The 17,364-nt window shown below is 33.3% G+C and overlaps 1 protein-coding gene across 1 annotated transcript in view; it reads right to left on the reverse strand.

Moving 5' to 3' along the window:
- Positions 1-1,331: 1,331 nt before the first annotated feature.
- The window catches only part of LOC143231311 (uncharacterized), a 44,832-nt gene continuing 28,799 nt past the window's right edge, over positions 1,332-17,364 (reverse strand). Inside the window, exons 11-16 of the mRNA XM_076465861.1 lie at positions 13,583-13,752; positions 5,638-5,824; positions 5,137-5,229; positions 3,724-3,823; positions 1,920-2,116; positions 1,332-1,466 (exon numbers count right to left, since the gene is read on the reverse strand). Of these exons, the coding sequence (XP_076321976.1) occupies positions 1,332-1,466; positions 1,920-2,116; positions 3,724-3,823; positions 5,137-5,229; positions 5,638-5,824; positions 13,583-13,752 (882 nt within the window). The remainder of the gene's footprint in view (positions 1,467-1,919; positions 2,117-3,723; positions 3,824-5,136; positions 5,230-5,637; positions 5,825-13,582; positions 13,753-17,364) is intronic.

Here is a 17,364-nt window from a genome sequence, read left to right on the forward strand (position 1 = left end):
TTTGAAATATTTTGTGTAGGATTGATATATCTTGGAAAATACCAATTAAACTATTAAAAACTTCTATATTTCTTTTTATTTGTAGATATTTGAGTACTTTTAGCACAAACATTATCCGTTATGAAAATAAAATAACTTGGACCAAAAATGGCAATATGATATTTAATTACTTATTCTTTTCTAGAGTTGATTTAATCACCAAATATGAACAGAATAATGTAATTTCAAACAAATTCTCCTTTAATTCTTTCAATTTTATAATGATATTGTACATTATAAAACATATACATACAGTAAAATTTAACAGCCAAATAACATAATTAAATATAAAACAAATAACCCAATTTATACATCATAAATATTTAACGTGCCAATGCTTACAATACATACAAAACAACAACACATAGAATACACAAAAAATAAATATAAACGAGGATGAATATTGGCCTCACATCGCTCGGTTATGGTGTTCACATTTCTTTTCTCGTGATATAAAAGGATGCTGAGTGAAAAATAAAAAAAATATTTGTTTAAAAAGTACCAATTCTACATGATAAACATGTTGTTAAATCAGTCTCTGTATACAGACAGTACTGTGCAAAAGTGCTACGACAAGATAATATTTTGTCATTATTTCCATTTTACGGATATAATTCTCCCATGCGGTAACTGATTGTAGATTTCAACACAATGGTAACGCTTCACTGATCCCTCTTGACAACTGAATGAACCAGCGTAAGAATAATCAGTATTCTTTAGAATTCATGCTTGAATGAAATATAGGGATTGAAATAACTGTCATAGAACCACATGCAGTGTCTTAACAGAGAACTTAGCATATAAAACATTTATATACTGAGAAGAATAAATTTAATAGCAACCCACAAATAAACCTTCATAAAACAGTGTTTAACACCATACATTAAGTTTTGTTGTCATGTCACAGCTCCCAAGGCATGAAGGATTGTTAGGAAATTATAGAACTTGCATAAAAGCTTTATGTGATGCCAGCTGGACTTTCTGACAAATTGCTCTAGAATTGAATTGTTCCCCAATCGCTATTAAGTACACCATATATCTTGACGTCAAGTCAGGTAAATTTTTCAGCAGTAAAATGTGATATTGTATGGGATTGATGGATATTACAAAATAAAATGATAAATTATGCAGTGGTGTTTGAAGTCGATGTACTCAAACTGTAAAATGAACATGCAAGCACAACAACGAATTCTTCGACTTATTAATATTGCTTTTGATGTATGTCATTAGGGTAATAGGTTCAAAGCAAAACAAAATAAAATAGTGAAGTAACAGTAATTCACGACATACCTTCAAGAGTTCCGAAGCTGTATATCGTTTCCGTACGTCGACTTGTAAACACTTCTCCAAGAAATCTTGGAATACGAGAGAAATGTTATCTTTTCTTTAATATCAGGTTTCCCATTTTTCGCTATGAGATCAAATAGCTGAAAAGAAATGGGACATCATGACTTTATGTATATCTATATGTGTGATTAATGGGCAAGCCTTGTTCTGTCTTTTCTTATTAGAGTTGCTGGAAGACATTTCAACTAAATTATACAATCATTTGTGTATTCAAGTAAACGAAATCTCACTATTAAGAAGTTGGGTATTGCGAAACAATGATAATTTTTATGAGTAATATTATTACAGAAACATTTCTCTTTAACTAACGCAAGCATTAATTTACCCAAATTCTTAAAAGATCTTGAAATTTATACGAAATACTTTAAATTTATCCAGAAGGAAACTTTTATAGATTTATTCAATCATAATTTTCTACTCTCAACTCATCAAAGTATTTACATACAAAAAGGAAAGTACATTCAAATAAGGAGAAAGTTGAAATTCAATCTAATTTTTCTCCATGGCTGTACGGTCTGGTTGGCAACACTTACCATGAGGGGATCTTCATTACAATAAGGAGGCTCTCCCTGTATCATCTCAATAACTGTGATCCCGAAAGACCATATATCGACTTCGCATCCGTATTTTTTGTTTTTAACGATTTCAGGTGCCATCCAGTACGGAGTGCCGGCCGTTGATGTTTTTCTACTTTCTTGTGATGTTATAACGGCACATAATCCAAAGTCAGCTACATGATGAAAAGAACCAAGAATAAAATTTTCATTTGAGTGAAAATGAAAACAAAAATGATTTAGAAAGAATTTCAAGTTAGCCTGACAAAATGAATTTAAAGTATATTAATAATTCTTACAGTTTTGTAGTCAGCATGTTAGGATCAACTTAGATAGTAAAATTTTTAAATTGTTAAAACTACTTTTTTCAGCCAGTTGTATGATATCCTTTTATGAGAGCACGACAACATAAAGATAACATTCTTCGTGCCTATTCTCCTCCTGTCAAATTACCGATGTAACAAAACTATCTTTTCAATAATCAGACACATAATTTATAATGAAATAAAATTCTACTATCATTTGTTAAAGATAAATTGACAACAGAAATATTCAAACAGTTAACTGTAATTTTGATTTGTGTTGTTTCTATTGCAAATTTTGATAGAAAAATAGAAACAATTAATCATCCAAATAAATCTTGTCAACGAACAAAATATTGCTACAAATCTGTTCTTTTTTATTCGTGTTTCGCACTTATTTTCAGAACAAAAATTCTTACTCAAATGTGTTTCGAAGACGCTTGTATTAAAAAAAAATGTAACGTCCAATAAATTATTTTATAATTTCCAAATATCTTAGGTAAATAGTCATAAAAACAATATAAAAGTAAAATTATTTTCTTCTTTAAATTCTATTTATTTAAACACCTCCAAGTAATATATGGCAATTTATTTCAGTAAAGGAGGCTAGAAAATTACTTGGCACATGACTGTGTCATTGCAAGTAAACATACGTAAAACCAGGCTTACTTGTCAAATTATATACACATTTATTAAAGAGTAATACATAGCTATGCTATGTAGTTGATATTGTACTGAATGTATTGTACATTAATATTGTACTGAACATGAGAACTGGAAACACTAATTCTTATACGTGAATATTTTTTATTTCTGAGTAAACATGATTTCCATGTAACGTATCAACATCTTCATAATATATGTGTTTCTGTTCACGTAGGAATGAAAGTAATGACTTTAATAACAAAATCATTGCACAAGCACTGAATGCTGGCACAATATTGAAAACCAACTGATTTCAAAATTCTAATAAAACAAGCTAAGTGAAGATGGTGTGTTTTTTTTTTACATTATTCTCAGTTTGTCCATTGTGATTCAATACCAGTGGCGTGTCGAAAACATCATTTCAAATCTATCTTTTGTCTCCTACATGTCAGAGCCAAAAAAGATTTTGTTCAATAAGATAGCTTATCAGTTTGGCTGGATGGTGAGAGACAAAAGTTTCTATGAAAATATCTATACAAATGGTATAAAACTTATTAAATATTGCAATTTAAATGCTGTAAATTACTAAAATATTGTACAAGCTCAAAATTATTGTAAAACAAGATAGCTGCAGGTGTATTTCCTTTTACATATTCAACTAATTTCTACATTTTGGCTACAAATTAGATGTGTATAAAGATAATCCTGAAGGGTTTTAGACACCCCTGATTTTCAGTAACATTGGACAAATTATTAGGAATCTGTAAAAAGAAAACACCTGCAGTCAACTTTTTTTTCTAATAACCAAACCTGATATTATATGTCTTAAAGTTTACCTAGTTTTATGCTCCAGTCCATACCAACTAATATATTTTGACTTTTGATGTCCCTGTGTATTACACTGTTAACGTGAAGATATTCTATTCCCTGAAGAACCTACATGAGATGTAAATTTATTTCAAAGATAAATACTTTTAAATATCACTATAATTTTAATTCAGTGTGTTTGTTGTTTTCAATAGTTCAAATATATATAATTTATAAATAGCAGAAATACCAAGCTTAGATTGGGTTGATATATCAGTTGTTTTACCATCTGCTGCCAAGATGAAAAAGTTATTACTGCCACTGGAACACCTAACATTAAACTGGCTACGAGAAAAGCGTGGCCTTTTTTAGGTTGAGACCAACCACCTTCAGTAATTGCCCCTGGGCAATTTTAAACTCGCATCTTTTCCGAGTTAAGGTGTTTTCTGTTATATCACCGACAATAAAAACCTTCTTTAATCAGTGAAGATTCTAAATTGAAAAATATCAACAAATAGTTTCCAGTTTTGTTATGTAGATGTTTCATTTCATGTATTTTCAGTACACAGAATGACAGCGATATTAAAACATACTTCTGTAACTTAGTGACATGACATGGAAGCCATTGTTAAAGGACTGTTAGTAAATCCCATCGGCTTTACTATACATTCAGTGTCGTTTTATAAATGAAAGTATTCAGCTGTACTCAGGTTATCACATTGTTATATTCCAAGTGACAGACGTTAACTAACCATGTATCATGGCACATGATCACTCCTCGTTAGAAACGCATTGGTCATACATGACTGTCATTTCTGGTTGCATGGAATGGAAACAAACTCATAATAAAATGGCATGGTCCTCAAGAATGGCTCAATCCATCCATCTCTACTGTACTGTACTATTATGGTGAAAATTTAGAAACCATTTTAGCATAAGAAAATAATTCTTGCCTTGACTTCTCTATATATTAAAATTTGTTATATAGGGAATAACTTCTTTTCGATGCAGATATCTTGATAGTTTCCTTCTTTAAAACGATCCATATATACACCTGCTCACATGTGTTTGTCTCTCTGTGATTTCTTTGTGATGCAACAAACCGCTCGTGTTATTTGTGGTTTTTGTTACTTTGCCTCCTAAAATAGATGCACAGGTACGTGGAAAAGTAACACTCAGGAGCATCTTGGTACATGTGCAAAATATTTGGTTTTTTGGGTTCATTCTTCTTCAAGCTATGACTTTAACATACACGCATAGACACATGCTTTTATTATTATTATATATAAGCAATGTTATTAATATAGTAATGCTTGCAAAACAGACATGGGAAACTAACTGCAATAATTTTTGAACAGACCTTTAAATAAACTGTAATCATTAGACATCTGTTAGCAAACAAAATTACAAAATCTTTATTCATAACAGTCAATATAACATACTTCTTTACAAATTGCTGATATATCATGTTCAGATAAACGGGTTTTGGTCAGGACATTATCCAAAGAGCCGATTCCCAAATATTCCATGATTACCTAAATAAACACAATTTAAAATTTCACTTACATTTTATTCTTTAGTAAAATCTCTCATAAACAATGAGACATAATATTTGTTCCTAACTTAAGATTCTGTCAGTAATCATATATGTAAAACAAATACCAATACCAAAATAATTTTTCACGAGGTAAAAATTAAAGTAACTCTAGAAGAGTTAGATTTTTCATCTAGAATATTGTCTTCCAATCATGTATTATTTAAAACAAGATTTCTAAAAAAGCAAACCTGTAAGAATAATGTGGGTAACTATTCACAAACCAATACTGTTGCTCGAAATTGACTTACTATGTTTAATAACGATTAGTACCTAAACGTGCACTCTATGGAATGTAAACTTGAAAATACAAGAGAATTCACTAATATGTAACACTAAGAATACTTGCCCAGAGTTCATCTCCTATGAGGTAGCTGTCTAGGTAGCTGATTACGTTAGGATGTTTTATTTCACGGAGGACTAATAGTTCTGTAATTACATCTTCTTTGTATAATTGCTGCGATAAAGTTATCTTCTTTACAGCAACTGTCCACCCTGTTTCTCTATCTTTCGCTTTATATACAGCTGCTGAAGCACTGAAATAATAAAAGAAGTATCAATAGAATATGTAATATACTGGTATGTAAAAACATAACTAAATTCTAGTGATAAAATTATTGTGCTTTGAGAAAAACAAACACAATGGATTAACATATGTTTCTAATCTTTGTAAAATTGTAAAAATGAATGCTTATTTCATTATACAGAAATTAGAATATCATGCATAGTTAAATGTTTCTTACTACATGAAGAATACTATAAAGTATGGATAAAACATAAATAGTAATTTATACTGACACAAGTAAGCACCACTCTATCAAGTAACATTGATAACTTTTGAAAATGTGTTCTCCTGTTACAATCGAGATGTACTCGTAGTGTGACGAGTTTTGAAACATTTCAACTACGCCTACATGCACGAACGGTCCGGCATGGCCAAGCGCGTAAAGAGTGCGACTCGTAATCTGAGGGTCGCAGGTTCGCATCCCGGTCGCGCCAAATATGCTCGCCCTTCCAACCGTGGGGCCGTTATAATGTGATGGTCAATCCCACTATTCGTTGGTAAAAGAGTTGGCAGTGGGTGGTGATGACCACCCTCTTGTCTTACACTGCTAAATTAGGGATGGCTAGCACAGATAGCGTTCGAGTATCTTTGTGCGAAATTCAGAAACAAAAATGAATGAATTAATCCATTGAAAACAACTTATTATTTTAAAAAAATATAATATTAACGACACTACTGATTATTTTGCTTTATAAATCTTCTAAATTTCTGTTTGTATGTTTCCTTTTGAATTTCGCGCAAAGCTACACGAGGGTTATCTGCCATAATTTAATTGTATAAAACTAGAGGGAAGGCAGCTAGTCATTATAGGTCATCGCTAAGTCTTGGTTACTCTTTTACGATTGAATACTTCAATTGGTTGACACATCATTACATCCCTACAGTTGAAAGGGCGAGCATGTTTGGTGCGACGGAACTTCGAACCCGCGACCTTCAAATGACGAGTCGAGCGCCTTAACTACCTCACTATGCTAAGCCTATTTGTGACTGAACAAACGTACTTTAAAAATTCGCAGGGCAATGATGTATTTCTATACTGTTATTTTGTTCTTCAAAATTAACACAAAAGATCAACTTCGTTAATTACAAATTACACATTATGTTTAAAGATGCAGTTAACTAATGAAAGATTCAATCTATTAAAGACACGCAGTATCATCTTTGTTGCTTTAATCCACATATTTTTAACAGTAAAATACTTCTGACATCAGATAATTACGTCAATTTTTTTATTTTTTTAAAGTATAAAACAGATTTTATTAAATCTCATAACTTACCCAAAATCAGGGTATTCTTTATTCATAACAGCGATGACCGCTGCTTTAAATCTCCAGCTGGCATTATTTGTTTCATAAGATATTTTAAGCATGTAAGATATAAATACAATGTTGGAAGTGAGTGTTGCCGTTATGAATGACAACACTGCCGACTGAAGAAATCTGAAGACATTGTGTTTGGAATACCCTGATCCACTTAATTTGAGATACATTAAGACAAGCACTGTCGCCATGCAGCAAAGAAAGAGTAGATACATCTTGTCAAGTGGAAGAAAGTTATCTGTCCACCGTGAATAGATAAAAATAAAACGGCTAATATCCAGAAGGTAATTACATACCGCAGCAACAACCAATGTTACAATTAACAATAAAATACTGTTCTTCTCAAGAAAATTACAAGGAAATCTTTTAAAGAGAGAAAACATTTCTCCGAACGTTATTTTCCAGCGTTTTCATTCATTTTAGTATTTAGATTAGATACCTGTTCTTGTTTCTACGGCTTTACGCTTAGCAACGTGACGTTTCAACAATATCGGATAGTTAATTGTTGTGGTGGGAAAAACGCACTACGTTTGCTTTAGTTTGTTTCGAATTTTGCGTAAAGCCACTTGAGATCTATCTGCGCTAGCCGTCCCTAATTTAGTAGTGTAAGACCAGAGGGAAGGCAGCTAGTCATCACCACCCACCGCCAACTCTTGGGCTACTCTTTAATCAAGGAAGAGTCGAATTGACCGTCACATCATAACGCCCCAATGGCTGAAAGGACGGGCATGTTTTGTGCGACCGGGATTCGAACCTGCGACCCTCGAATTACAAGTCGAACGCCTTAACACGCTTCGCCATGCTGGGCACAAACACATTATGTTTGGAAAAAGTTTGTGAAAGCCGACTTTTACATTTCAGATAAATAAAAAGTAGCACTTTTTTTTAAATCAATGTTTCGCTTTTGCGAATTCATTAGAATTAATGTACACATTTATTTGTTATTAGAAATTTAGTTGAATTATAAATTTGCTCGAAATGTACTATTTCTAGAGTCTGCAGTAACGCGTATCGGAGAATATATAAAATATTGTAATTGTTTCCTTACTGTTGAAATATTAAAGTAGGTTGAAAACGGAGAAGGAAGTTACACGTGGAAGTCGTTAAAGGAGATATGAGAAATTGTTGAAGGTAAAACCACGAAGAAGTTGACTAACCGTATATATGCTATTGTCGCCACAACGCGTCTTCACGTACCTCAAACTGAATAGTAAATCATTAACGAAAACATTCTAAATCTAACGTCTCGTGACAATGTAACAAATTAACGCGTATAATAATGTTTACCAACAACATTTTGTTTCTAAATTTCGCGGAAAGCTACACGAGGGTTATCTCCTCTAGCCATCATCACCCACCGCCAACTCTTGGGCTACTCTTTTACCAATGAATAGTGGTATTGACTGTCACATTATAACGCCCTCACGGCTAAAAGGGGCGAGCATGTTTGGTGCAACAGGGAGTCGAACGCCTTAACGCACCTGCCCACACCGGGCCTATTTAACCCTGAGCAGAATAATATGTTCTTGGGGAAGTCGGAGAAGTTCAGGAAAAAAGTGATTGACCCATACAGTAACCTACATCTTGGATAATAATCACGAATACATCCGTTGCATTACCCTACCTGCTACCAATGAAAAAATGTTTTGTAAAATGTGTGACACTCAGAGTGGTAACATTAACCTCGAAATTCATGGTAAGCAATAAATCGAACAAATTGATTGATAGATGAAAAGAAACGTGCGAGGGAAAAAAAACAACCCAACTACAAAACAATAAAGATTGGATAGTGAGTTTAAAATAAAATGTCAGATACATAATTAAAAATGATTAACAAAAACCCCACTTCGGAAGTTAAACTATTTAAGTTACAAATAGGGGGCGCACTAAAGAAAAACTTCAAACGCTTAAACAAGAGCCCTTCCAAAAATGAAACGATAGTGTTGTATAACTGAATATGAATCATGTGCGTAACAAAAATGTGTAGCATTTTTACTGAATGATTTTCGTATCATAATTTGTATGAGAGACACGTTGCAATGAATTATTTCCCGTGGAACAGAGGCCTTGCACGGCGAAGTGTTTAAGGCACTCGACACGTGATCCGAGAGTCGCTGGTTCGAATTCCCGACACATCAAACATGCTCGCCCTTTCAGCCAAGGTGGTGTTATAACGTGACGGTCATCCCCATTGTCTGTTGGTAAAATAGTAGTCCAAGAGTTGGTGATGACTAACTGCCTTTCTTCTGGTCTCACACTGCTAAGTTAGAAACGACTAGCGCAGGTAACCCTCGTGTACCTTTGCACGAAATACAAATCAAACCAAGAGAACGGTGGTAGGGGGGCTTGTGATACACGTAAACACGATTTTACATATAGAGGACAGCACCGAAGGAAACTTGTGAAATATTAACAAAGTTGGAAGTGTTCTGCAGAAATTCTCAAAACATCTTTCTTGGCATTTCAATAGCAAGAATATGACAGTTACTCAGACCTTGTTTGAAAATTCAAGCTTAGTTTCCCGTTGTATAAAGGCACAGAGCAAATGAGAGCGAGCGGGAAATTTAAACACCCGCATCCGCCGCCTACCGACGGGGGAACCCATTTCTTCGGCCAGTTTCGCGCGTGCGTGGACCAAAAGCAGCTTGCTGCGGCGTGTCGGACGTCTACACGCACTTGTAGCGAAAAGTGCCAGAACGATTGGCGGCGGGTCCTTCGATTCGACGTCCCTAGAGGATATCTTCGGCATTTCGACCACCTGTTCCCGCCTACTACACGCATTGGCCTCGAAACACCCCGAATAGAGTCTCAGAGCAAATGAGAGCGAGAGGGAAATCTAAACACCCGCGCCCGCCGCCTACCGACGGGGGAACCCATTTCTTCGGCCTGTTTGGCGCGTGCGTGGACCAACCGCAGCTTGCTGCGGCGTGTCGGACGTCTACACGCAGTTGTAGCGAAAAGTGCCCGAACGGTTGGCTGCGGGTCCTTCGATTCGACGTCCCTAAGGGATATCTTCGGCATTTCGACCTCCTGTTTTCGCCAACTACACGCCTTGGCCTCGGGACACCTCGAACAGAGTCTCAGAGCAAATGAGAGCGAGTGGGAAATTTATTACTGCACTAAATGTTGCTTGTTCACATTAGTCAAATCTTGAGTTCGAATTTTTCACATCATTTCATCCAATTAAAAAAAACCAACGAAAAACGAACATTCTCGATTTAGTGTAAGAAATCTTATTTTGTTGTTTTTATCGGTTACCTTTGATTTACATAAGTAGAATATATAACAATGAACTTTGCTGCACTAAACAGTTTAGTACGCGTGTACTATGAAAGCCTTGAGAAAGTCAAACATCTGTCTTAACTATTGGCTCACTCAATAAAGTGCATACCTCTGATACTTAGCGTTGATCATATTCGGCTCCCAAAGAATACGAAAATATGTTTGTATGTTCGTCGTTGTCAAGGGACACGATCTATTGTTGGCAGGACAATGAAGAATAATGTTCTACATATGCCCACCATGTAAATAGATAGGGATTGTTTGAATATCCATGTCCTTGCTGTCACCTTGATCCTCCAAAAAATAATAAACTTCAAAGTTGGGTCCTAACCCAAATGTTTACCAATATTTTTCCAAATACATTTAGCCATTTTCGAGAAATTTTGCTAACAAATATACACAGAGAGGGCGTACATAAACTCCATCTGTCTTCGATGGCTGATGTTATTTAATAATCTGATACGTTATTTGATGCATAACTGAATGTGTTGAATCAACACACATTGATTTTACTCATATTTTACTATAATAACGTGGATATACTTCTAAAATTCTAATCGTTATTTAAAGAGTAATTAATTATAATCCTTTCTTTACGACTGCAGCAATGAGGACAACCATGGGTAAGTTATTTCTTACTCTAATTTATTGAAATAAGGAAATGAAGTAAAACATAATTAAAACACACCAAAAGTTTTACATTTTAAAGTGTTGACTGTCGACATATAATTTTATTCTCTCGAAAACAATGATATACGTAAATATAACCTTTAGCTGCACAGTGTTTGATTTTCATGTATGTGAGAGTGCATCTCTTTGTCAGTCATGTTCTGAAATAGGTAGGCACTGGAATTTTAATTGAAAAATTTAATATGAATATAACATACAAACACTCAATGTTGTACTGTTCATATAATATTCGTATCCATGGCAATATATCCTCAGGCAATGTAGAAAAATAGATTGTTGCATCGGAAAACACCATTTCAGTGCCGAATAATCTACTATTTTTTAGTATTTGTCAAAAGACATTAACAAATTAACCAACTGTTTTACTTTATTTTAATGATTTAATTACAAGAATTAGTGTTATAAAATGGCGATGTAGTACCTCATATCTGAAACTTTCAGTTTCTCATTTGAGAAAGTTTTTTTTTCAATTCTATTACTTGCACGGTTACAAAGTATAACGATAAACACATTCTCGAAAGACGATAAATGTCATGATGTTGATTTCAAGCATAAATGGTCTTCACAAAAGCAGTAATTACTTTCTGATTTTATAGATTTAAAAGCGAAAATATTTTTAAGGCCATGGGTAGGAAGAAGGTAGATGGAACTGAAACTGAGAATACTCCGAACCAAGGAAGTGGCACCTGTATCTCTTCCTACACCTCATCAGCAGAGATTAACATTGATGCCGGGCCTCATAACGATTCTAAACATTTCCTTTCACCAACACAGACCTCTATCCACAATCATTAAATGAATAAATAAATCGAAAATTGGACGTTTCCATTCCCTCGAAAACGATCAAAAGACGTAAATAAAAACATGAGAAAAATTAAAGATGGCGAACTGAATGTGCACAACTCGAATTCTAGTAGCAGTAGTATATCCAGCATGACAAGAATTGTGGGTAATAATTCTAAGTTTTAAAACACTTGTCACTTTGTTGACATTATGTAACTAAACAATGTTAATCATATCAGTAGCACTCAGTTTGAAAACGCCAGTCACTTTCTCAATGTTATGAAACAAAACAGTGTCGGTTATGGCTAAACGTTCTCGGTTTGAAAATTATAGTCACTTTCTAGATGTTATCCAACAAAATTTTGTCAATCTCTCGAATAAAGAAGATGGAGGCTTCAAGAAAGAAAAGTTGAAAATAGTTTATATTTGATTTGAAGGTTACAAAACCTATATAAAAAAGTGAATTTTTTGAATGGCACTCAATCATATGCCTAGACTTAGGTTCTGTATTAAGCAAAACAACTTCCAATTTTGTTAAAACATATTTCATATATATCAACCGTTTGTCTACCCTTTTAACATTATTCACACAATATTTTTTATCTGTAAATCAAACATTTTAGGAGACATATATGTCCATTGAATACACGGGTATTTTACGTGTAAGCACTTTCGTTTATATGAATTATGATTCTAAGTAATTGGTGAAGCAGAGGTATGCTTACTGACTTACAAAGCAAAAATCCGAGGTACGATTTCCTCGGGTGCAAATAGCCCATTGTGTAGCTTTGCACCAGGAAACACAACAAAGTCCATTTGAGTAATGTTCAGAAAGTATTCATTACTTAACATACTCCACACAGAACATATACTATCTGAAATAATCGAAAAAAGGAAAAAAAAATATATAATACAAACACTAAATTAAACTACATAGAGCAAACATCAATGCAATTTACACTGAGCAGACGCTTTTGCAACCCACGTACAGAGCAAACACCTGACATGACCCGCACATGTAAACACTAATATAATCTATAGAGAGCAAAACACTACCAACACAGAACAAATACTAACAGTACTCATCATGAACAAAATACTAACACAATCCATCCATAGAAAAACACATTTAATAACATTCAGTGAAAAGAAAGACAGCGTACTTTAACAACATAAACACGGAAGAAAATGTTACGAAATGTATACAATATATTTCAAATAACCAGAAATTTGAATCTAAAAGTTTTTTGTTTTTGAATTTCGCACAAAGCTACATGAAAGCTATCTGCGCTAGCCGACCCTAATTATGCAGTGCAACTCTAGAGAAAAGGCAGCTGGTCATCACTACCAACCGCCAACTTTTGGGCTACTCTTCTACCAACGAATAGTGGGTTTGACTGTCACATTACAACATCCTCACGGGTTTAAGATCAAGCATTTTTGGTGTGACTGGGATTCGAACCTACGAACCTTAGATTGGGAGTCGAGCACCTAAATCACCTGACCGAACAAACATTGTAAAGCATAGTTCAACATAAAACCACCAATAACGAAATTTTAGCATACAATATTGCTCTCACAGTCTAGTCATTATGTTACATTCTCAACAAAAAATAACTATAACCCATTTTAAACATAAAAGTCATGGAGTTTACGATTTCATCTTGAAAATCAGATGATAAATGATGCTGTAAGAGCGAGACATATTCCTAGGAGGAGGCTTCGTGAACGATGGAAATTTGTTGTTCTGCTCAATGTCTCCGCAATTATCGTTCACCTTTCTGTTCATAGGTTGGAATATGGAAGTAATACCACCAAGTCTTGACTAAAGGAGAGTGACCTATGACGTACATATTCCAATAATGCCAGTTACTAATTGTGAGATGTGCGGTACCGAATATGTTCGGTAATCATATGGCTTAATACTCTGAATCAATAAATAAAAGTTACGACAATTAAAGTATATTACCTTTGATAATAATAGTGCACAATAAAAGATTTATTGTAGTCAAAACACTGTAATAATTTCAATGTCATGGACTATAAATTTTGGCAACTACTTGTAGAGTACTTTTGGCACCCCAAATCTGATGCCACTCTTTCTCTCTCTCTCTTTACCATGGCTTCACAAGTGTTCCTCTAACAGCATGAACAGTACTTTGAAAAGTAAAAGCTACAAACAAGATGATTTCAAGTATTGAATAGTTCAGTATATTATCCATTTGTTTTAAATTGTTTTACACATATAAATCTGTCAAAATTAGTTTTTCTACAATTTTCTACAAAACATATTACTTATTCACATCTATATAGTTTTAGATAAATTTTATTGTTTTATCATCATCAGTCATACATGGTAAAATGGTGCTGTGAATAAGCTTACGTATGAAGTAAAAAATGTTAGCTATGTGTATCACAACCTAATTTAATTTGTGTCACGTTAATAGAAGCCGTGACATGTTTCTTCGTTATATACATATTTATCACAACTCACATGACGATATGTGCTATTAATCAAATGTGTTTGTATGGAAGTATCTCGCCCTCCTTTTGCTTGGTAACTGAAGTAAGGAGATGATGAGTACAAGAACAATGTAACCTAATACCCTTTATTCAAAAGTCAATACCCTTGATATATGGGTAGATATCATATTAATACAATAATGTAACCTATCGATTAGTCTTTATAACACCCATTACTACTTTACGCTAGAGAGACTGTTACTACAGATGGACAGTTTACAGGAGGATTCTGGCATTTAAGTTCTGTATGTGGTTAATTTTAATGTACGCGCATGTTGTTACTATGGTTTCTGTAGGCATCACTAGGTGAATTATGTATATTACAAAAAGCCCATAGGATTGAGTATAGATTTCAATTTATTGTGCACGTTTTATATTTACGGATTTCTTTCTTTAGATAGTCTTACTTGGTATATTGTGCGTGTCATAAAATGGTGGATACTCTTATTAAGATTCTATGTATACACTGTGTTACTAAGGGTAATTTGATTTCAAATGTTTATATTTAAGTATGACATTCTTCATTTACAAAAGCTGAGAGTCTTCTATTCAATGTACATCTATTATAGGTTTAGTGTAATAAAAGTGTACCTGACGAAACAGTATAGGTTTAACTTAAATGTGTTTTACAAAGGTCTTATTAGCGTATTCTGTGTGTCTTACAGTGGTGTTTCTATACTTCTGTGGAGTTACTACAGATTTAAATTTACGTTTGTATTTTTCAGCTACATGTGCTTCTATGAGAGAATAATGTTACTAACATACTACTGAAACGTTTCTGTCATAACTGTTTTTTCATAAATACTGGTATAGAAACCTGATTGTATTTTTATGATCTAAGGTACTGATTATAATGTTTCCTTCTATATCTAATCATACTTTTTTTCATTTACTGGTGTTTTCACTTCTCTTAGGATGCTTATTTAAGATATTTAGTTTTATAAACTGACTGATAAATTCAATAAAATGTTTAAAACCTTTGTTGAGAACTTATTGGCATTAATTAATAACCCATAGCACTTTTCGGTTTCTATATGAAGGTCATTTTGCTACAAGTGGATATAATAAATAAATAATTTACTGTTTAATCAATCATTTTACTAATATAGAAACTATTTAAAATAGTATCACTCACCAGGCAGTTGAAGTACTATGAATTCAAATTCATAAAGCTTTCTGGTTTCTTGCTTTCGCTTTCAACAGATACTGAGATAGACATCATGTCTAAACACTTCTTTAAGACCAAGCTCATTCCACAAATGTCAAAATCTATCATTCCCTTGTATCAGTGAAACTGGATAGTGTGTATAGTCTGTGGCTTAGCTCGTGAATCTCTCTTTTAAGTGTTTACATACGTTTTACTTTTCATTCAATGCTATAAAACGAATTGATTTTTCAGATGGACTGCGCCCTCGGGTTACGTCTCTGCTGATAATGGTCTTTCTGAATCTTATTTCAAATCTGTGCTTGAACTCTCGACTAAAGACTCTCTACACCTCCTTAATAACATTATACGAGCAGATAGATGTTGTTGGTAAGGGCTCCTACATGAGTTTTAGGCTTGCCAACATTTTCCTCAATCACCAAGAACACAAATGGGTTGACAATTGCCATTGAAGCTTCAAACCTGTTCTCTAAAGAAGGTATATTGATGATATTTTTCTTATTTTCCACCATCAATTTCGAGGGTGTCTTACTTCATAACACTCCTCTGTACACTTCACTCGCAAAACTGTTTTTCACAAACAATAAATCACTTCTAAAGGTTCTCCCCCAACAGAGAATGCTTTATGTAACACTTCGAAAGAGATGCTCTTGTTACACTAATCCATAAAAGTGCAGATTTTAACAATATATCAATTTCTCATCTCAATGATCAAGGATGGATAATACACTGCCACCAGTTACCTACCATCACGGCCTACACACCTTTATGAGAACAGAAGTTAAACCAATCACTTTCATGTGTCTGTAATAACTGTCCTTGTACAACTGTATTTCACCTATACAGCATTCTTGAATTAAAATCATTAAATCTCCAAAACACTAAGATACATAATCACAAAATTTGTTTCCGACATCTACACAGAGTTTGTAGAATGTTTAAAATCCCAAACTGAAAGCAAAAGTAAAAGCGACAATGTAAGATGGAATAAGGAAATTTTATAGATAGCGATGGTGTTGAATAATCAATAGTCATGCTGATTTATTAGAATCATTTATTTTTATTCTTTACTTTTTTGTAATTTCAGTGATATAACTGCGAAATATGGAGATATTGTTTATATCATTTGAAATATTTTGTGTAGGATTGATATATCTTGGAAAATACCAATTAAACTATTAAAACTTCTATATTTCTTTTTTATTTGTAGATATTTGAGTACTTTTAGCACAAACATTATCCGTTATGAAAATAAAATAACTTGGACCAAAAATGGCAATATGATATTTAATTACTTATTCTTTTCTAGAGTTGATTTAATCACCAAATATGAACAGAATAATGTAATTTCAAACAAATTCTCCTTTAATTCTTTCAATTTTATAATGATATTGTACATTATAAAACATATACATACAGTAAAATTTAACAGCCAAATAACATAATTAAATATAAAACAAATAACCCAATTTATACATCATAAATATTTAACGTGCCAATGCTTACAATACATACAAAACAACAACACATAGAATACACAAAAAATAAATATAAACGAGGATGAATATTGGCCTCACATCGCTCGGTTATGGTGTTCACATTTCTTTTCTCGTGATATAAAAGGATGCTGAGTGAAAAATAAAAAAAATATTTGTTTAAAAAAGTACCAATTCTACATGATAAACATGTTGTTAAATCAGTCTCTGTATACAGACAGTACTGTGCAAAAGTGCTACGACAAGATAATAT

This window comes from Tachypleus tridentatus, chromosome 11, assembly GCF_004210375.1.
Source record: "Tachypleus tridentatus isolate NWPU-2018 chromosome 11, ASM421037v1, whole genome shotgun sequence".
Classification (NCBI taxonomy): Eukaryota; Metazoa; Arthropoda; class Merostomata; order Xiphosura; family Limulidae; genus Tachypleus; species Tachypleus tridentatus.